The 19,663-nt window shown below is 41.3% G+C and overlaps 1 protein-coding gene across 3 annotated transcripts in view; it reads left to right on the forward strand.

Annotated features, from left to right (window-relative positions):
- The window catches only part of PCCA (propionyl-CoA carboxylase subunit alpha), a 437,395-nt gene that overhangs the window by 170,363 nt on the left and 247,369 nt on the right, over positions 1–19,663 (forward strand). For 2 of the 3 annotated variants that reach the window (XM_061626591.1, XM_061626590.1), the window contains exons 13-14: positions 16,140–16,283; positions 17,604–17,678. The exons of the other annotated variant lie outside the window; for it this stretch is intronic. In XM_061626591.1, coding sequence (XP_061482575.1) covers positions 16,140–16,283; positions 17,604–17,678 — 219 coding nt within the window. The remainder of the gene's footprint in view (positions 1–16,139; positions 16,284–17,603; positions 17,679–19,663) is intronic. 3 annotated transcript variants of the gene reach the window in all.

Here is a 19,663-nt window from a genome sequence, read left to right on the forward strand (position 1 = left end):
CTCTGTTTTTTTTGCTGTTTTTTCCTTTTTTCTGCTTTCTGTCGTTCTCCTCTCCTTAATGTTAGCTATTTCTCTCTTCTGTCTCCATCTACTGTTTTCTCTCCCCCCCCCGCCCGCCTTCACATCATGGGTCCGGGGGCTTGGGAGGATCATTCAGTTCAGCTGAGCAGTTTGGCACTGTGTGAGGTGTTCTTCAGAGCAACGGAGCGTGGCTAGCTACAGTGCTTCTGCAACAGTGGCAGCCACTTTTGAAGGGAGACTGACTTCTTGCTACGTGGAGCTGCGTTTTCGCCGCACTCGTGCTGAGCGGGATCACAGGATCCGGCTCCCACCTCCACTTTCCGAGGAGAAGAACCAGTGAGGTGTGCTGCCTGGGGGTATCTACCCCAAAATCGGATCATGCACGGCAGCAGGGGGTTGAGCGGCGCCCGCTACGGCGGTTCGCCGTTGCAGCAGTTTCCTGCACTTTTTTCCTAAGTGCAGAACAGCTGCAGCCACCACTTTATGGCTTTCTCCTGCCAAGACTTCTGTTACACGGGAGATGTGATGGATTCTCGAGAGCTGCCAGTGCAAGGCTCAACAAGCTATCAGCCTGCGCTCTATCCAACCCCAAGCGAGGGCAGCGGGTGTGTGTGTGAGTATTCCTGCTGAAGGTATGGAAGTTCCACCACCCCCATTCTCAGTTTCTTAAGTTCTTGTCTGGGGTCAAGGAGTTTATCTTCGTTGAAATCAGGGGCCCCATTTACCATACCCTTAAAAGTAAGCGGGACAGGCCCTCAAGTAGGCTATCCCATAAAGGAAAGCGGAGGCGCAGATATCACTCTAGCGACTCACGCAGGGAGAGGAGATATAGCAATTTGCCATAGCGATACAGCTATACCAGATCCCCCTCTCATTGTACTCTAGCCATCGGCTGCGGTGGCACACACTCCGACATCAACCTGGGTGTCCTACTCGTATTCCCTGTCATATTGTGCAGGGCGGGGGTTCAGACAGCGCCTATGGTGGGAGGCAAGGATCTCACTGGTAAAGGGCTCTGTGGGTCAACAGGACTGATCAGACACCCAGACACATGCATACTCGCACCCACTATGGTCCAGGGGTTGCAGGTACAAGGACAGTTGCCCAAGCAGGTCTATGGCCAACAGGGCATTGTCTGATTTTGATGATTCCCCTGAACCTCATAGGGAAGAGGGGGCGTTGTCAGGAAAGGATCTAGAGGTGACCCAGTGCAACCTAGGCTCTTTCCCTAGAGGTTTTTCAACCCCTTCTTCTGAAGGTGCACAGAGTGCTGCAGTTCTCAGAAATTGAGAGGGGAGGCAATGCCCATGCCCAATCGATTTCAGCGGGAGCTAAAAAGGCTTCCGTCAACTGGTGTTAAGCTGATTATTGTCCTCAAGCCCTTGATGATGTGTGGGACGCAGAATGGGCATTCCCATGTAAATCAAAGCTGCCTACTAAATAGGCAAAGAATCATTTTGTGTTTGTAGCAAGGATCCTAGTCTCTATCCTGGTGTGATGTTTTATATATTCCCAGGATTTTAAGGGGCCTCCCCCTTGGGGAAGATATCCTTCATGAAGGAGACATACAAGCCAGGGATACTCGGAGCTACTAGTTATATTTGCAGGAAATCCCGCAGATCTTCCTTTGGCAGCCATTTTGTGGGACCTCACCCTTTGAGCTCCTCCAGCAGTTTGTTCCAGCAGTTTGCACCCAGTTCTCGTGGAACCAGAAATCTGAGGCTGCTTCTGTTCTAGGTTTTCAGGGGACGAATTGGAACCTGCACCTGATATTTTACCCTTGGCTCTGGCCAGGCAGTTTTTCCGGTAAATTAAGGAACAGCCTGTGGCACCTGAGCCCTTGTCCCAGTTCCTGGCCACAGGGCATAAAATAAAATAAGGAGATGTTCCCTTCTGCTCCTGCCAAACAGCCCACAAAGGTGGTTTAATTCCCCACGCCCCTTCAGAACTATCTGGAGGGCTGAGTGGGTTCTCTTCATTATGTTTTTGAATTGGTCCAGCTTTCCCTGGTTTCTGCCTTGATGGTTGATGTGAGGTCCCTTTACCCAGAGGTGGCCAGCTGGAACAAAGGGTGCTTATCAAGATTTTGGGGGGATTGGGGATGCCTAAACTTAGGTGACAAGGTATTCCCTCTTCCCTGTGGTCTAGCCCTGACGTCAGCTGCTTAGGTCAAGGCATGGGGCAGTGGATACGAGTAGTGTACTTCCTGGAGAAAGGTTATAAATCATGTCAGATGGTGGTCATCAGAAGACCTAGTGTGTTCCCTTTATGTGGAAGGGTTACACAAAGTGACTCCCTTAAACCTAGTCAACCCTTAGGTTGGCTATGTCTGTTCCCTCCTCCCTCAGAAACACAAGGGTTGAAATATCTGTGAAGAAATCTTATGTATTTCAGGTTTGTTCCTATGGAAATGTTAGATTTTCCTCTTCAGAGACAGGGACATGAGTAATCTGGGCTGAGACATTTAGAGAGCTGATTCTCTCTCTCAAAGGCCTGAAAAGGTAGGCCCAGGGAACGTTGCCGGGACAACAACAGAGGAGTCTGTTAGCTCCTCTAGGGGGCCACAGTCGGAAAGCATATAAATGGAAAGCCTCAAAGCCTTTCTGAGGCTTCAAAAGGTTATTACACCCCCTCCTCCCAGGCGAAGGCTCACAACCCTTACATCTGGTAGTATTTGCAAGAACACTTGGCTTATCTCTATAGCCACAGTTTGGAATAAATTCAGATAATTACCTTATGAAGAGCCAGTGTGGTGTAGGGCCAGTCACTGCCTGCCAGCCTCAGAGGAAGGCAATGGTGGGCCTCCTCAGAGTGCCGCTTTCTATGAGGCCTTACTCATGGGGTTGTCATGGGTCAGAATCAACTTGAAGGCAATCCCCTTTGACCTTAGGAACCCTTATGGAGTCTGAGCACCCCCCCCCGAGGGTGGTGGTTAAGTGTCCCGGTGGATGAAACAGAAAGATGGGCTTGTCTTTTTTTCTAGTTTCAAGAGGCTATATCACTTGTTGTTATTGTTATGTGCCTTCAAGTCGATTGCGACTTATGGTGACCCTATGAATCAGCGACCTCCAAGAGCATCTGTCATGAACCATCTTGTTCAGATCTTGTATGTTCAGGTTTGTGGGTTCCTTTATGGAATCAATCCATCTCTTGTTTGGCCTTCCTCCTTTTCTACTCCCTTCTGTTTTTCCCAGCATTATTGTCTTTTCTAGTGAATCATGTCTTCTCATGATGTGTCCAAAGTATGATAACCTCAGTTTCATCATTTTAGCTTCTAGTGATAGTTCTGGTTTAATTTGTTCTAACACCCAATTATTTGTCTTTTTCACAGTCCATGGTATCCGCAAAGCTCTTCTCCAGCACCACATTTCAAATGAGTTTATTTTTCTCTTGTCCGCCTTTTTCACTGTCCAGATTTCACATCCATACATAGAGATCGGAAATACCATGGTCTGAATGATCCTGACTTTGATGTTTAGTGATACATCTTTGCATTTGAGGACCTTTCCTAGTTCTCTCATAGCTGCCCTCGCCAGTCCTAGCCTTCTTCTGATTTCTTGACTATTGTCTCCATTTTGGTTACTGACTGTGCCGAGATATTGATAATCCTTGACATGTTCAATGTCCTCATTGTCAACTTTAAAGTTACGTAAATCTTCTGTTGTCATTACTTTAGTCTTTCTGACGTTCAGCTGTAGTCCTGCTTTTGTGCTTTCCTCTTTAACTTTCATCAGCATTCGTTTTAAATCATTACTGGTTTATGCTAAGAGTATGGTATTGTCTGCATATCATAAATTATTGATGTTTCTCCCTCCAATTTTCACACCTCCTTCATCTTGGTCCAATCCCTCTTTCCGTATGATATGTTCTACGTAGAGATTAAACAAATAGGGTGATAAAATACACCCCTGTCTCACACCCTTTTCTATTGGGAACCAATCGGTTTCTCCATATTCTGTCCTTACAGTAGTCTCTTGTGCAGAGTATAGGTTGCACATCAGGACAATCAGATGCTTTGAGTTCTTTCCAAAAACAAATGTTACAGTGAGCAGTCCGGATTACAAGTTTGTTAAAAAGAAGATTAAAAGGTTGAAAAAGTTAGAAAGGCAGGGAGACGAAAGTGAAGCACTTCTTACCATGGCGGCCATTTTTTGCCAACCAACAATCAGATGCTGTGGCACCACCATTTCTTTTAAATCATTCCAGTTTTTCATGATCTGCACAGTCAAAGGCTTTGCTGTAGTCTATAAAGCACAGGGTGATTTTCTTCTGACATTCCTTGTTCCGTTCCATTATCCAGCGTATGTTTGCGATATGATCTCTGGTGCCTCTTCCCTTTCTAAATCCAGCTTGGACGTCTGGCATTTCTCAGTCCATATATGGTATCAGTCTTTGTTGTAGAATCTTGAGCATGACTTTACTTGCATGGGATATTAAGGCAATAGTTCGATAATTACTGCATTCTCTGGGATCCCCTTTCTTTGGATTTGGGATATATATTGAACGCTTCCAGTCTGTGGGCCATGGTTTAGTTTTCCATATTTGTTGACAAATGTTTGTCAAACTTTAGACAGATTCAGTCTCAGTAGCTTGTAGCAACTCTATTGGTATGCCATCTGTTCCTGGTGATTTGTTTCTTCCAAGAATTTTAAAAGCAGCTTTCACCTCACATTCTAAAATGTCTGGTTCTTCATCATATGGTTCCTCCGTGAATGAATCTGTCATCCTTGCATCTCTTTTATAGCGTTCTTCAGTGTATTGCTTTCATCTTCCTTTTATTTCATCTCGGTCAGTCAGTGTGTTCCCCTGTTGATTATTCAACATCCCTAGTCATATTTTAAATTTCCCTTTCATTTCTCTAATCTTTTGGAATCGGGCTCTTGTTCTTCCCATTTTGTTGTTCTTTTCTATATCTATACAATAACTATTGTAATAGTTTTCTTTGTCCCTACGTACTAATCGTTAGGGTTCTGACCGTGTTTGTTCCACTTGCCTCCATGTTGTCAGGGTTTCAGTATACTGGCTTACGGTATACACAGCTTCAGAAGAGCTCAGCTTCTATACCATAGGTGTAACTTGGCCTGCACACCTCAGAGACTACTCTGGTTTTTCTGTCTGAGCCTTGGCAGTTCAGTATTAATTAAAATGTATGTTTTCAATGACAGCCAGTGTAGGACAGTGGCTGGAGTTTTCAGCTATGACATGGGAGCCCATGGTTCGCATCCCCACAAAACTGGGGGGATCATGGGGTGACCTTGGGCCTATCACTGCCTCTCAGCCTCAGATGAAGACAATGGTAAGCCACCTCTGAGTAGTGCTTACCACAGAAACCCTATGAACACAACCAAAGGTTTCATGGGGTTGCTATAAGTCGGAATTGGCTTGAAGGCAGTCCACTTTTATGTGTTAAATGTAACATAAATTTCTTTATTCCTCTCTTTCACAGATAATCCCTGTCTGAGGATTGGTTTAGTAGAATCAGGGAGCAGAAAATGCTTGTTTCTATATTGTCTAATCAAGAGGAAAAGCAGCCCCTATCCCTCTACTGTTTTATGTCCCTTTAATCAGAGTTTGATTATGGGGATAGTTGGCGCTGCACAGGTCTGTGTGACATTGCTAGTGTCTGCCAGCACAAACAAGTGTGAGAAGCTGCATCTAGCTGCAGAAGCTTTTGCCTCAGAGCTGGGTATAAGGTCAGAGCTGGGTATAAGGTCAACCATTCTGACACATAAATAACAACTTCTACAAGTGTTCATTGGGCATGCTCTTTCTGACTTAATCTCAGGAGGGTGTCGGGTTATAATCTGATGGTTGACACCCATCCCCCAGCCCTTTCAGTAGCTTCTGCCTCCATTCCAAGATCCCATTCCAGCAAAGGGGAGAATTAGGGCGTCGATTCCAGATATGTTTTAGAGCAGGGGTGGCCAAACTTGTGTAACGTAAGAGCCACATATGATAAACTTCAGATGTTTGAGACCCGCAAGACATGAACAAATATCACAGTCACGTTTTTATTGTTACATGCACATTTTGTTACGGAAACATCTAAGAAAAATATGCAAATTTGCATTTCATTAACATAAAATGAGACCTCCAAAATATTTTTATTACACAAACAGACATTGCTACAATTATCAGGCTATTTACTGCTAGTAGAGGTCTTATGAGTCTCCATCTTGGCTGTGAGTCGTTGAAAATCCGGCTGATATGTTGTCAAGGATGTACCAATTAACTCCATCAGGTGTTGATTTGTAAGGATAGCACGATGCTTCGACTTCACAAACTTCATTACAGAGTACAGTGATTCACAGCAGTATGTTGTGCTGAAAATTGAGATGAGTTGCACACTGGTTTTCTTCAGTTCAGGATATTTTATTTCTGGAACTTGCTTCCAGAACTCAATTGTAGACTGGGATTTATGGATCATCTTTAGACCTCCTGTAATTCTATTAGTTCCATTTCCACAGCAGATGATTCTGTAACCAGAGGTTCGAAAATTGGACAAACATCATTGATCACATCAACCATGAATGGATTTACAAGAAAGGCGAAACAGGGCTTCAGCTTCTGCAAGTCCTCAAACCTGTGTAGGAAATTATTAAGCAGTCCTTGTAATTTATCTTTGTATTCTTCCAGTTTGTGGTCTTTTATTTCAATATCAGGGAACGTATTTACTCTCCTTTTGAGATTGGGAAAGTAACTGAAGTTTCTTGACAATATGTCTCTTTGAAAAACTCTTATTTTATTCTGAAAGCTGAAAATTGTCTGAGTATGATCAGAAACAACCTTATCCTTTCCCTGGAGTGCCAAGTTGAGAGTTTGTAGATGATTCATTATATCAGTAAGGAACATTAGATCTTGCATCCATTCATCATTTTCCAGTTGAGGATAGGATCTTTTTTTTTCTTCAAGAAAAGTAATAATAGGCTCCAACAGATCCACAAACCTACTCAAGACATTACTGGTTGACAGCCACCTCACAATGCATTGGAAAGAGACATCACTGGGTTTATCTTCAAGCTCCAGTTCTTCAATAAAATGTTTGAACTGTCGGTGGGTCTTCCCATTTAAGTGTATGAAATTGACAATTTCAGGAACCGATTTCATAACATCTTCATACTTGAAGTATCTGGCTGCCAGGTGTTCACGATGAATAATGCAATGAACAGGGAGAAACTCTGGAAAGCTGGGATCACTTTTCATAAGTGCAATTAATCCTGCATTTCCCCCCACCATTGCAGGTGCTCCATCTGTTGCAATACTGACGAGTTTATCCAGTGGAATATCAGCATTTGTTAAGGCTCTGTCAAGTGTATTTTTAATGTCAACCGCACGAGTTGTTTCTTTTAGTGCCACTAAGTCCAACATCTCTTCTTTCACAGTTACATCAGAGGAAACATAACGAACAAATACCGCCAGTTATGGGTTGTCTTGTATGTCTGTAGATTTGTCAAGAGCTAAGCTGAACGCAAGGGAATTCTTTAAATCATTTTGCATTTTGCCTGCAACATCAGCACTGATCTGGGAGATACGCCTCTCTGCGGTGTGGCGTGAAGCTGGTGTTTGTGCTATTAGTCACTGAAGTTTTGTGTTATTTGGATCTAACACTGCAACAACTTCAGCTATATTCTTCTTAACAAATTTGCTGTCAGAATATGGGCGTTTAGCATGAGCAATATTCCATGATATAACAAAACTAGTTTCAGTCGTATCGGCTTCCTTACTGAACGTTGTCAACAGTGTCTGCTGGCTATGTAGTGATCATTTTAACACAGTTAAGTTGTTTTTCCATAATTCTGATTTAGGTGGATAATCAGAAGAAAAGTTTTTGTGATTTGTTTCATAGTGGCGTTTAAAGTTACTGGCTTTGTAATGACTGAGTGACACATTGCAGATAAGACACAAAGGTTTACCTCCTTTAAGGGTGAATGCAAAATCTTCCTCCCACTGTGGCTTAAAATTTCTGTTTTCATCTTCATACTTTCGCTTCTTACAATTTGATGATGCCATCCTCCTTCACAAAATTTTCACAGACACTTCTAAAAATATTAAAGGCAAACTGGGAGCTGAAACCGGGAATTGACCCTCTTTCACTCTGTACTGATTTGCATTTGGTCTGGTCCCCTTTCGTTCAAATGGGACCCCTTTCTTTATGGGATCATAGAAGGATTTTGCTTCTCCATCACACATTTAATGATATGACAAGAGAAATGCAGGGTCCTCGGCACCTTCCTCAGGGAATGAGCATCCGTGGGTGCTGGATTTTTTAATACAGTTTCCACTCTCTGTTTGTCAGGTTCTGTCCCTGTTGCCCCCAAATCAGTGCTGAATAGTCCACTTTGTTTTGAAGCAACTGAGCCTCTGCTTTATTAATTTTAAACCCTGGCTCTTGAATAATTTCCAGAACCATTCTAGTCATTTGTTAACCATTTCGGGGTCTGCTCCATGTACAAGGATATCACCCACATCACTCATCACCTAGGAGTGCTCTTCTCATTTCATGGGTGTCTCAGATATCCCCGTGCGGGAACAGCTTTTTTTACCTCAGCGTAGAAAAGGCGCGAAAGAGTGAGGAGAGCCCAAGCAGCTGTGGTGGTACTAGGGGTGAAGCAGGGAGGTGGCTCTGGAGCATCGCTTCTGCCCTCACAGTGCCCCTTCGGCCAATGGTGCCTCCCTGGAAGCAGCATGTGGTGAGGGCGCTGCTGGCGCTGTGTCAACATGGTCTCTCGCATGCAGCCCGCCCGCCCGATCTGCCTCAGAATGGAGGGAAAGCGGTGGCTGCAACACCAGCATCTCCACTATCGCCGGCCCTGGGCTTGTTTCGTTGAGGATGGCGGTTCAGCTGAGCAAGCCGCACATAAATGTCAAAGAGCCACATGTGGCTCGCGAGCCGCGGTTTGGCCACCCCTGCCTTAGAGGGAGCTACAGTGGCAGTTGTTTCTCTCTAATTAATGGAGTGTATGATGGACAGCTTGGAGGCTGAGCGGATTGGGTCGAGGGACAAGTTTTTTTCGGGGAAAGTCCTGGATATATTGGCCTCATGTAAACAGTCAACCAATAGGGGTTTCTCTCCCACCTGGAGGGTATTTTTGAGCTAGTGCTCAAATATCTCGGTGGATCCATTGTCCTGAAGCGTTCAGGCCTTCCTGGGTTTTTTACACCCAGGTTTGGACAAAGGGTTTAGTGCAGCCATCCTCAGGTGCCAGGCAGTTTCCCTCAGTAGTATGTCCTCTAGTCTGGGGGTTCCCTGTTGTCTTCAAACCGCTTGCTCTAAGCGTTTCCTTAAAGGGGTGGTTCTCATTTCTCCAGAGACGGTTCACAGGTTTTCAGCCTGGAACCTAAACTGGATGTTATTGGCACTAGCAGGTTCACTCTTAGACCCTATGGCCACCTGACTTCTGAACACCTTGACTTATACGACAGTATTTTGGTGGCCACCACATCAGTTTTTTATAGGTCTTGGGAGATGGACTTACCATCTTTTCTGACCATATCCTTCCTGCACTCAGGTGCATAGGTAGCACCTGCTGGACATTATTTCTTTATTTATTTATTGCATTTGTATACCGCCCCATAGCCTAAGCTCTCTGGACGTTAGGGGTGCTGCACATTGGAGTTTAGACATCCCGAATAATCATTTGTGTCTTTCCTGGGGAACTCTAAGGGAAAGAACGTGTTTACCTCTTCCATCTTGCACTGGTTCAGGGCGGCCATAGCTCAGGCCTATAAGGCATTGGGTAAGGACCCTGCAGCACATTCTGTTAGAGGGTACATTCCATTAGAGGGGTGGCTGTCTCTGCACCATGCAAGGGCGTTTTCCCAATCATGGACATCTGTTGGGGACGAGTGGGCCTCTCCACACAACCTCATCAGACATGATAAAAGAGATTTCTATTCCCCAGCTGATGCCGTGTTTGGTAGCAAGGCATTCCAGAAGGTGCTAAATCTCTAGTTTCACACAGAGGAAGCCCACCCTGGGGATGTGGATACTGCTATGTTATATCCCTAATCAGGAATGTCCTCCAGCCCTATCTAGCAAAAATGGAAATTTTACTTACCGTGAATTTCTATTTGTGGATAGGGCTGGAGGATATTCCACCCACCTCTTCTTCCTCTGCTACGGCCTTCTGGAGCGAGGGGTTGGGGGCTTGAAGCATTCTGCTAGCGTCTTATATTTTCACACGGTGTCTAGTACTGTGGTATCTCATTTTGTGTGAAGTTTTTCTCCAGTTGTCTGTTTTGTCTCTGGTTATTACCTTTTCCTAGTTACTACTTTGTACAGGTGTCTGTTTAATAAATGTCTGCATGGTTGGAGTTGATGGGGTCGAGGAGTTCTTGCTCTGTCAGCTCGGTCTGGAGAGTGGGATGACTCCTCCCCCTGGAGAGGAAACTAAGAAGTTTCTAGACCCTGCCTGTCACGACCAGTAGGAGGAGCCATCCCTAATCAGGAATGTCCTCCAGCCCTATCCACAAATAGAAATTCACGGTAAGTAAAATTTCCATTTTTAAGTTGATCAGAATTTTTTGTACAGAGTTTTAATTTTTTTTCAAGTTCATTACTTTTTTTTTCATTTTTAAGAATATAATTACCTTGTAAGTTTTTTATTTGGTGCACTTGACAAGAATCACTTTTTTGTTTGATTTGTTTGCTAGCAATTTAGAGTTTTTATTATCAAATCCAAACAACTTTGTTTTGTACTTTCTGAAGATCGCCAAAAAATAGTATAGGAATTGATTCATTTACCGGTGAATAATAAATTAATAAGATATCTAGGGATTAACATACCTAAACATTTAAATAAACTTTTAAAAATTAATTTTGTCCAATTCATGAAAAAACCAGTAGATCTTTATTGTGAAATTATTGTGGTTAAGTATTTATTCTCACTCCAAGTGTTACCTATAGAAATGCCCTCTGGGAAACTGAAAGCTGGCAAAAGTTATTTAACTTTTTCATACACCAAGGGAAAGATCCAAACAAAATGGAAAAAATTATGTATAAAAAGGGGAAAGAAGGACGTCGGAGGCTTTCAAGTTTAAATAGATGATAGTGACAGCAACAAATAACAGTGTAGAGAAATAGAAATAGAATTATTGCCCTTAAGTAAAATTAGAGCAATGCCATTTCTAATTACAAAAGCACAGCAACTGAAATAAATTTATAACCCTTTTTGAAATACACATTTAACATTTGGATTCAAAGATTAAAAATATGAGCTTCTGATATGTCCCCTCTAACTCCAATAAACTATTGTCCCCCTTTCCATCATTCAGATACATAATCAATTTCTGGATTGGAAAAGAAGGCCCTATATAGTATCAAAAATTATACAGAGGGCAACACATCATTGACCAGCTCCAGGAGCTGAGAAGTTCTTGGTTCAATATCCAGCAAATTCTCTAATTTGGAGCTCTGCCAAATGTTAAAACACAAACCAGTAAACCTTTTGACAGGCCTGAGAGTTTTGATAACTTGGTATAAAACACAGATTAGGATTTGGTTTCGAAAATATATAAATTACTACAAAATGTATTATAATTTCACTGGTCTAAAATTATGGTAGGAAAAAGACCTAGGTTGTAACACCACTACAAAAAAATAGAAGTGTGTATGGGGGGAAAAAGACCCTGAGATCCATCTCTGTAAAAGTCAGAGAAGGTACTCTAAAACTTATACATTGCTGGTACCTAAAACCTAGAAAGTTCAGTTTGATGTATGCTACAGTAAATCCAACATACTGGCATTGTGGGTGCTCAGAATTGGGCATATTCATACAGTGCCTTGCAAAAGTAATCATACTCCTGACCAATGCTCTCATATTACTGAATTACAAATGGTACATTGTAATTTCGTTCTGTATGATATTTTATTTTGAAACACTGAAACTCAAAATCAATTATAAGGTGACATTGGTTTTATGTTGGGAAATGTTTGTAAGAAACATAAAAAAAAGAAACCTGTTGCTTGCATAAATATTCAGCCCCTGTGCAGTAGAAGCTCCCAGTTTACACAGATGAAAAAAAATGCCCTATCGAGGACACAATTACCTTACCATTGGTCTCCACCTGCGAACCATTAAAATTGCTGTCACATTGTCAGGATAACCCCCCCCTACTGTTGAAGGATCATTGGTCAGGCTGTGGATCTGAAGGAAAATGAAGACCAAAGATCATTCTACAGAAAAATACAAATGCATAGATTAGGAAAAGGGTACAAGATAATATCCAAGTGTTTGGATATCCCAGTGAGCACAGTTGGATCAAAAATCTGGAAGTGGAAGTTGCATCACGCCACCTAGGAATCTGTGGTGCTCTTTGAAAATTGCGGCCCCCAAGCAACGTCCAACTAACCTGAACGACCTGGAGTGAATCTGCCAAGAAAAATGGGCCAAAATCCCTCCGACACTGTGTGCAAAGCTGGTACATACCTACCCCAAAAGACTTAAAGCTGTTATTGCAGCGAAGGTTGGCTCTACCAGATATGAATGTATGTGGGTTGAATACCTTCTCTTTTGATGCTGCGGCTGTTATTTATTAGATTTGTTAGTCGTATGTTACCCAAAAGTTTTCACGTGACATACTACGCATTAAAAACATAAATTTAAATTCACAATACCATAAAAACAGAACAAACAACGCCAATAACAGCCACAGGAAGCTTGGTAGTGCACTCACAAGAAAATAACATCTTAGTCTATTAAATGCCTGGCAAAAAAGATAAGCCTTTACCTAGTATAAAAAAAAGTCAATGAAGGTGCCAGGCAGATCTCGCTGTGGAGAGCATTCCATAGATAGGGAGTCTCAACTGAAAAGGCTCTCTCCTTTGTCACCACCCTCCGAGCCTCCCTCAGAGGGGGTACTTGGAGAAGCGCATCAGAAGATCTAAGGGTTAAGTAGGTTCATATCAGGAGAGGTGTTCCAGAAGATATTGGGGTCCTGGGGTACAAAGAGCTTTATAGGTCAAAACCAGCACTTTGAATTGGGCCTGGAAGTGTACAGGCAAGCAGTGTAGTTGTAACAGAACTGGTGTTTTGTGATCTCTTTGCCTTGAACCCATCAACAATTGGGCAGCTACATTCTGCATTAAATGAAGCTGCCAAACCATTTTCAAAGGCAGCCCCATATAAAGCACATTGCACTTGTCCATCCTTGAGGTTAACAGAGCATAGATTACTGTAGCCAAGTCCAGATATGATTGTAGTTGGCCACCAGCCTAAACTGATGGAAGGCACAAGGTCATCTGTGCCTCAAGTGACGGCAGTGGATCCAGGAGAACCCTCAAACTACAAAGCCACACTTTCTGAGGGAAAGTGATCCCCATCTAGCACAGGCCACACACCACTCAACCCATGAGAGGAATGACCCACCAATAGCATGTTGTCCAGTCCGTTATCTGAATCAGGCAATGATTCAGTACATTCACTCCCTCTCCTGCAGAAGATGAAAAGGAGAAAAAGAGCTGCATGCCATCAGCATGATGATAACACACACCAAAACTATGTATGACCCCACTCAGTGGTTTCATTTTGATGTTAAACAATATGGGGGACAGAACTGATCCCTGTGGGGTTCCCTACTTGAGAATCCACAGAGCTGCGTAATGATCTTCAAGAACCATTCTGAAGTTGGCCATCCAAGTAGGAGTGGAACCACCACAGTGCAGTGCCCCAGTACCCAACTTAGTCACCCCAGAAGGATACCATGGTTGATGGTATTGAAACCACTGAGAGATCAAGAAGAATCAGCAGAGGCATACTTCCTCCTGTCTCTTTCCCGACAGAGGTCATTGTATAGCTCAACTAAGGCAGCTTCCATGCTAAAACCAGGCCTAGATCCTGATTGAAATGAATCTAGAAAATCTGTTTCCTCCAAGAGTACCTTGGTCTGGTTGACAATTACCCAATCAAGGATCTTGCCCAGAAACTTGTTTACTTAGTGACTGCTATCTGCGAAAGCTGCCAACTTTTTCATAGCCAGCCCCCCTCTGCTGCAGCCTGTCATCTGTCCATATACTCTCTGCTGCAGTGTGTCATCTGTCCATATACTTAGTATGGTTCTTATTCAAGTACTGCTGTAAAAGAAAAATGCATAAAATTAGTAAATATGTGGTTTAAAATCTTGCATAATTTCTTCCTTCAATTTATTTGATTACATTCAACTAAACAACAAGGGTGCTTAAATATAGTTTCAGAAGAATAAATATGCCTTGTTGTTGAAATGACCAACTTTTTCTCATTCCCTGTCCTCTTCCCTCCCCTATCCCTGTCCCAGCTTTGTTGAAAGGAAGTACATTGACGCAATAGACAATAATGTTTATAGAGACAAATATTTCTTTTGAAGAATTGATTAAATAAATGTTTGTAAGTGTTTTGAGAAAAAAACTACACAAATATTTTGCTTTCCGGAGAAGTTTCATCCTAATTTGATCATAAACAATGAACCTTTACAATGCGGTTATTGTATTTCACATTGGGATGGTAATTCAAGGGAAAAGGTAAAATTAAACAGTTAAAATGCCTTTACAAAGATTTCAGTTATTTTCCAAAACATTTTGAGGATGTAGTTATCTCAAAGACACATTTAAAAAAATCGTTGGAAATCCTGAGAAAATAAACTCTTTCCCCTCTAATTATTTATAATTTGCAAAGTTTTAATAGAAAAAGAATTTCAGTACAGAATTCTTTCAGAGTCTCTTAAGTACTACTACATTTGACATACCTGGACAGTATCATGTGTATGGCAAAATTGACTGCATCCCAGAGGTAGCTTCTTAAACTGCATAATCAAAAATTGCCATTCTGGTGGTGGTGGTGGTTCTTCTTCTTCTTCTACTACTACTACTACTACTACTACAGCAAGGTGTTTATATCAGTGATGACATTAAAGTTGTTATGCTGTCTTAAAATATGGTGCTGTAAACAAACTCAAAATGCACAGAGGACTAATTATGGGTGCCATCTATATATTTTACTACCTTTTTTGTTGCAAGACTCACTGCAAGGATATTACAATAGACAAAATGTTCTACTTCAATTAATGTACTTGAAGGGAGATACCTTGTTTGTTCAGTGACCTTTTCCTGTGTCAGAAAATATATGTGGTATGATATCTCTAGATAAAAACTGCATTTTGCAAGGGTTTCTCTTAAAGGTACATGTCTTCATATTTTGCACTAAAAATTGCAGTTCAGTCATCTACTTTTTTAATGAATGTGGCTAGTACACATTAATTTTATAGAACTTGGCTACTAAGTTACTTAACTTGCTCCCCTTAACATGCTTATTTTATCATTTTTCCATGCTGATTAAGTTCCATTTGTTAAGTTAAATACACATGTATATAAATCTGTTTTAACAACAAGAGAGATGTGTACTTGCTCTCCTGCTTGGTTTCACTGTGAATGAGGGGTATTCCCATGACAGCATCATCCTGAGCCATTAACAGCTATTTGCTGAGAGCATACAGTGATTCTACTGGTCCAGCTCAGCTATTGTGCATGCTAAGCACTGCACAGATAAGTCTGGAGGGGAAAAAAACCCTGAAGGATCCATCTGCTCATTTCTGCTACACTGCACTGATGTAAGATTACGCTAATCTGGTTGCTTGTCAGGACAGGTTAGTGAAAGCAGGCGTGTGGGTGAGATTTAGGCTAGTCTGCTTCTATGGAAGATTGTAGGCTGTTCCTGTACATGCCGTGTTAAGTGTAGCAGAATGGGTTGATTATCAGCCAGCTACTTTGAGCTTTCAGTCAAAATACTTTGTGTTTCTAGAGTACAAAAAGGCCAACTTTTAATGCCCCACCCCTAAATGCTTCAAAACTAACTTCAGCCTTCATCATTAAATATTAAGGGTTTTTAAAAAATGTATCTATATGTACAAGTGTTACCCATTGCCTGCAATTTTATTTTGCTTAGCTTAGCTTTATTGCTGCTATCTGCTTTCTGCTATACATCTTGAACGCAGGATTTACTATCCTAAGTATCTATATGACAAGAATAATGGCCAGTATTGTAGATTACCCCCCTTGAGTTTTCAGTATTTTTGTTTCATGGAGTGGTGGTGGTAGGGAGAATTTAGTTGTTTTGTTATGTACTGACTGACAGCTCTTGACCTTGCAGGTTGAGCATCCTATCACAGAATGTATTACCGGTCTGGACCTAGTCCAAGAAATGATCCGTGTTGCTAAGGGTTACCCTCTGAGGCACAAACAGGCTGATATTCCTATCAACGGCTGGGCAGTTGAATGTCGAGTGTATGCTGAGGTAAAAGAACTGTTCATGGCTGGGGGTGGGTGGGAGAATGACTGTGTAAGAAGCTGTTTAATGCCAGGTATAGGAAACAACCCAAGACTACTGTCTTTCAGCTTGATTCATATCATGTGACATAACTGCCTTTGAGATATTTGGGTGGCTTTTCTTCATTTTTCTTTTCTTTCTTCTTTCAATGATGGGGGATGGGAATTATGTATTATGTTTGGAAGAAGAGCATTCTGCAGTCATGTCATGTTCTAGCAGTTTCAAACAATGTTTCGACATGAGCTTGCTTGAACTCATGCTAGTTTTGTTTTTTCAAGTAGATCCGAAAACGTAAAAGTGGTTGTTCTAAAAGTGCAGTATATGACTAGATGTAAGGACTACCAATTACTTGTAAAAAATAAACCTCTTATTTATTTAGAGCTAACTAATTTAACTTTTGCACATTTATCTCCTGAGATTTGAAACCTAGACTTGCATAAACTGTTCTCTACTTTAGTTTCATAATATGAATGTGAATGCTTTGGTCAGTTATCTTTAGTTTGCATAATGTTTTTATTCAGTTGTTTACAGGCTTTCCCTTGTTCGAACAGTGTTGAATGGTATCCTTTTTGGGTGTGTGTATTATGTGGTGGTCTTTTTCTTTTAGAATTCACTGCTTAGAATTTAGTGTGTATCCTGAGATACAACTCTTTTACAAAGTGGTTAAAAATATTAACATTCAAATAACACGATATTAATATTACCAGTAGTTTGGGTGCAACTATTAACTGCTAATTCTATGTCCAGTCTAGTGTGTGTGTGTGTGTGTGTGTTCTCCAAATAATATGTAGATGACCAGGGTTTTGAACAGATAATTTAGCACTGTAATGGAGGGCAGAAACTTTCCAGCTGTCTTGCATTGAGCACCACAAAATCATGCATTTATGCTCTATGTTGTGCTTTAAATATCTTAAGTGTTAGTGAATTATTTGGGTTGTGATCCTGAAAACATTGGAGCTTGAATGCTTGTCTGTTCTTTTTTAATTTTCTTTTTGTGTTGTGTGTTTTTGTTCTCTGACTATGCCCCTACTATTGTGCCTTCTCTTAGGAAGATTGCCCTTGGCTTAATAAAGGCACAGCAGGAAGGTTTTAGCTTTAACAAACCTTCCATGACTTTAATGGAAGAAGCAAATTCATATCCCCCCCAAAATAAGTCATTTTGAAAACAAAATATAGTTGGTCCAAAATTAAAGTGGAGGAAACTGTTGGCTTCCCAGTGACTTAACCTTGTTTCCTGTGCTTTGTCTTCCAAAGTTAATACCTCCCTGTGTTTGAATTTCATTTTAGGATCCCTACAAATCTTTTGGTCTGCCATCTATTGGTAGATTGTCTCAGTACAAAGAGCCGCTGCATGTGCCCAATGTAAGTAGTTCTGATGTTTCCTTGTTTCTCATTTTCACAGGCACTAAGAAACTACAGATCTCATTGAATTCATGAGATGTTGTCAATGTTCAGTACTGTTTAAAACAAGCCACCTTAAACTCGTTTGTTAACTAAGGGAAAGGAAATGAATTCTGTCAGCTTGTAGTAATTAGAAATAAGATATAGTAAAAAATGAACAGGATTTGGCTTTTAAAAATGGAGCTGTTGAGCCTTGTACATATTTATTATTTATAGTTTTGGAATATCCATGCAATAGTAACAGTAAGTGGAAAGCTGGAAAGGAAAATGTTCAGTTGCCTGTCCCTGCAAAGTGCTAAATGCCCCAATAAGGAGTGGTCCTATTTGTTTAGCTTTCAAACTTTTAAGACCAAATGCAGTTTACTACAGTGATGAAAAGTGATTATTACACATTTCAGTGTTGTAGACTGTTTAGAATGGTTGTTTAACAACCAGTACAAAAAAGACAAGGGCATCTTTTCTGTTCTGTATAATCAAGGTAGTCAAAGTAATAAGTGTGTATATATGGCATGGTGTCGGCTTTGTGAAATGACAAGCCAATACTGTCTGTGAATGTGATTATTTACCATGATTACTTGCATGGAAAAAATGGCATAAGATTACAGGCCGAATCCTAAATTTGGTGATGTTATTGGATATAGGATTTATTTCACTTCTAAAATTGTTTTTGCCCATATGCTTCCTGGAGAGGACCTGACCCTTTCTTGGGCTTTAAGGCTTCATGCTGTGTTCAAAGCTTAAAAGCAGAAATACAAATTGTCAAGGTTTAGCAGGCACTATGTGATGTTGAATGGAAGATAAAAAAAAACAGCTATTACAGAGAATGTATCTTAAGCATATTTAATGAAACCCAAATGAACTAAGGAAAAATTTTCAGTAATTACTCTGGGGGCAGGTTGAGGTTTTTCACCATGTTGTAATAGCTAACAGGATGTCAAATATTTTGCCCTTGCAAGTTTTTGCAATTTGCAATTTTCTAAACATGAGACCTGTTGAAAGTACAAGTGATAATGGACAAACTGTACCCCCTACAGTCTTTGTCCCACCAAATCTTTCTTCAATTAATGCTGCAGCAGGAGTTTTATGTAATAACATTTGCACTTGTGAGCCATCCAGAGAAAGAAAAAAACAATTAAAATGCCTTAAATGTTCTGCTTACTGCTGTTATTTGCTTGTGCGAATGTTGCATGTCAGCTAAATGGACCACGGAATAGATAAAGTGATTGCGTGCAAGAGAGTGCATACTATGCTTTGTCTATCATTATTGCTGGGAGCAATCAAATTGATGCCAGCAGGACGGTAGATGTGCTGACAGCTGTAATTATGTATCTCCATGGTGATCACTTTTGGCCTGTCATGGAGGCCCATGAGTCCCCTCCTTTGCAAGCATTTAATCAGATTGGGCTGTCACTTGTCAGGTAGATATGGCGGGTTGAGAGTTATGCTTAGGGGGAGAGGTGAATTGAAAATGAAGGATGGAAGATGCCTGATAGGTTCACGTGGCCCATCGTGGTACTGAGGGAAGAAATTTTAATTATCCTGGAAGCCTAAGAGTAATGGTTTTGAGGATCTCATACAGCGTGGCTAGACCTTCCCTTTCTGTGTATTCCCACCATTTTGTTAAAACTAGAGCAGTAATTTTTCTTTTGTAAATTCTGCTTTTCTTTTTGCAGTGGCAGAAAACTTTCAGATTAAGAGATTATTCTAATTTGGGAAAAATGTTTGATCCAGAAAGTTGAATTATACAGTGCAAACCTTAGTATTATAAGACACTACCATTCCCCTTATTTCTAAAGTTCAGAGAGGAGTGTAGATTGTTGCGCCACAAAAATAACACCAGCCACACACAAGAGGAGATAGTGTGGTCTGGGGAAATGTCAAAGTTTGTGGAAGTGTGTGTGCATGCACACACAAATATATATTAAGATCCCTGATTGTGGGGAGAG

Source organism: Rhineura floridana, chromosome 5, assembly GCF_030035675.1.
Source record: "Rhineura floridana isolate rRhiFlo1 chromosome 5, rRhiFlo1.hap2, whole genome shotgun sequence".
Classification (NCBI taxonomy): Eukaryota; Metazoa; Chordata; class Lepidosauria; order Squamata; family Rhineuridae; genus Rhineura; species Rhineura floridana.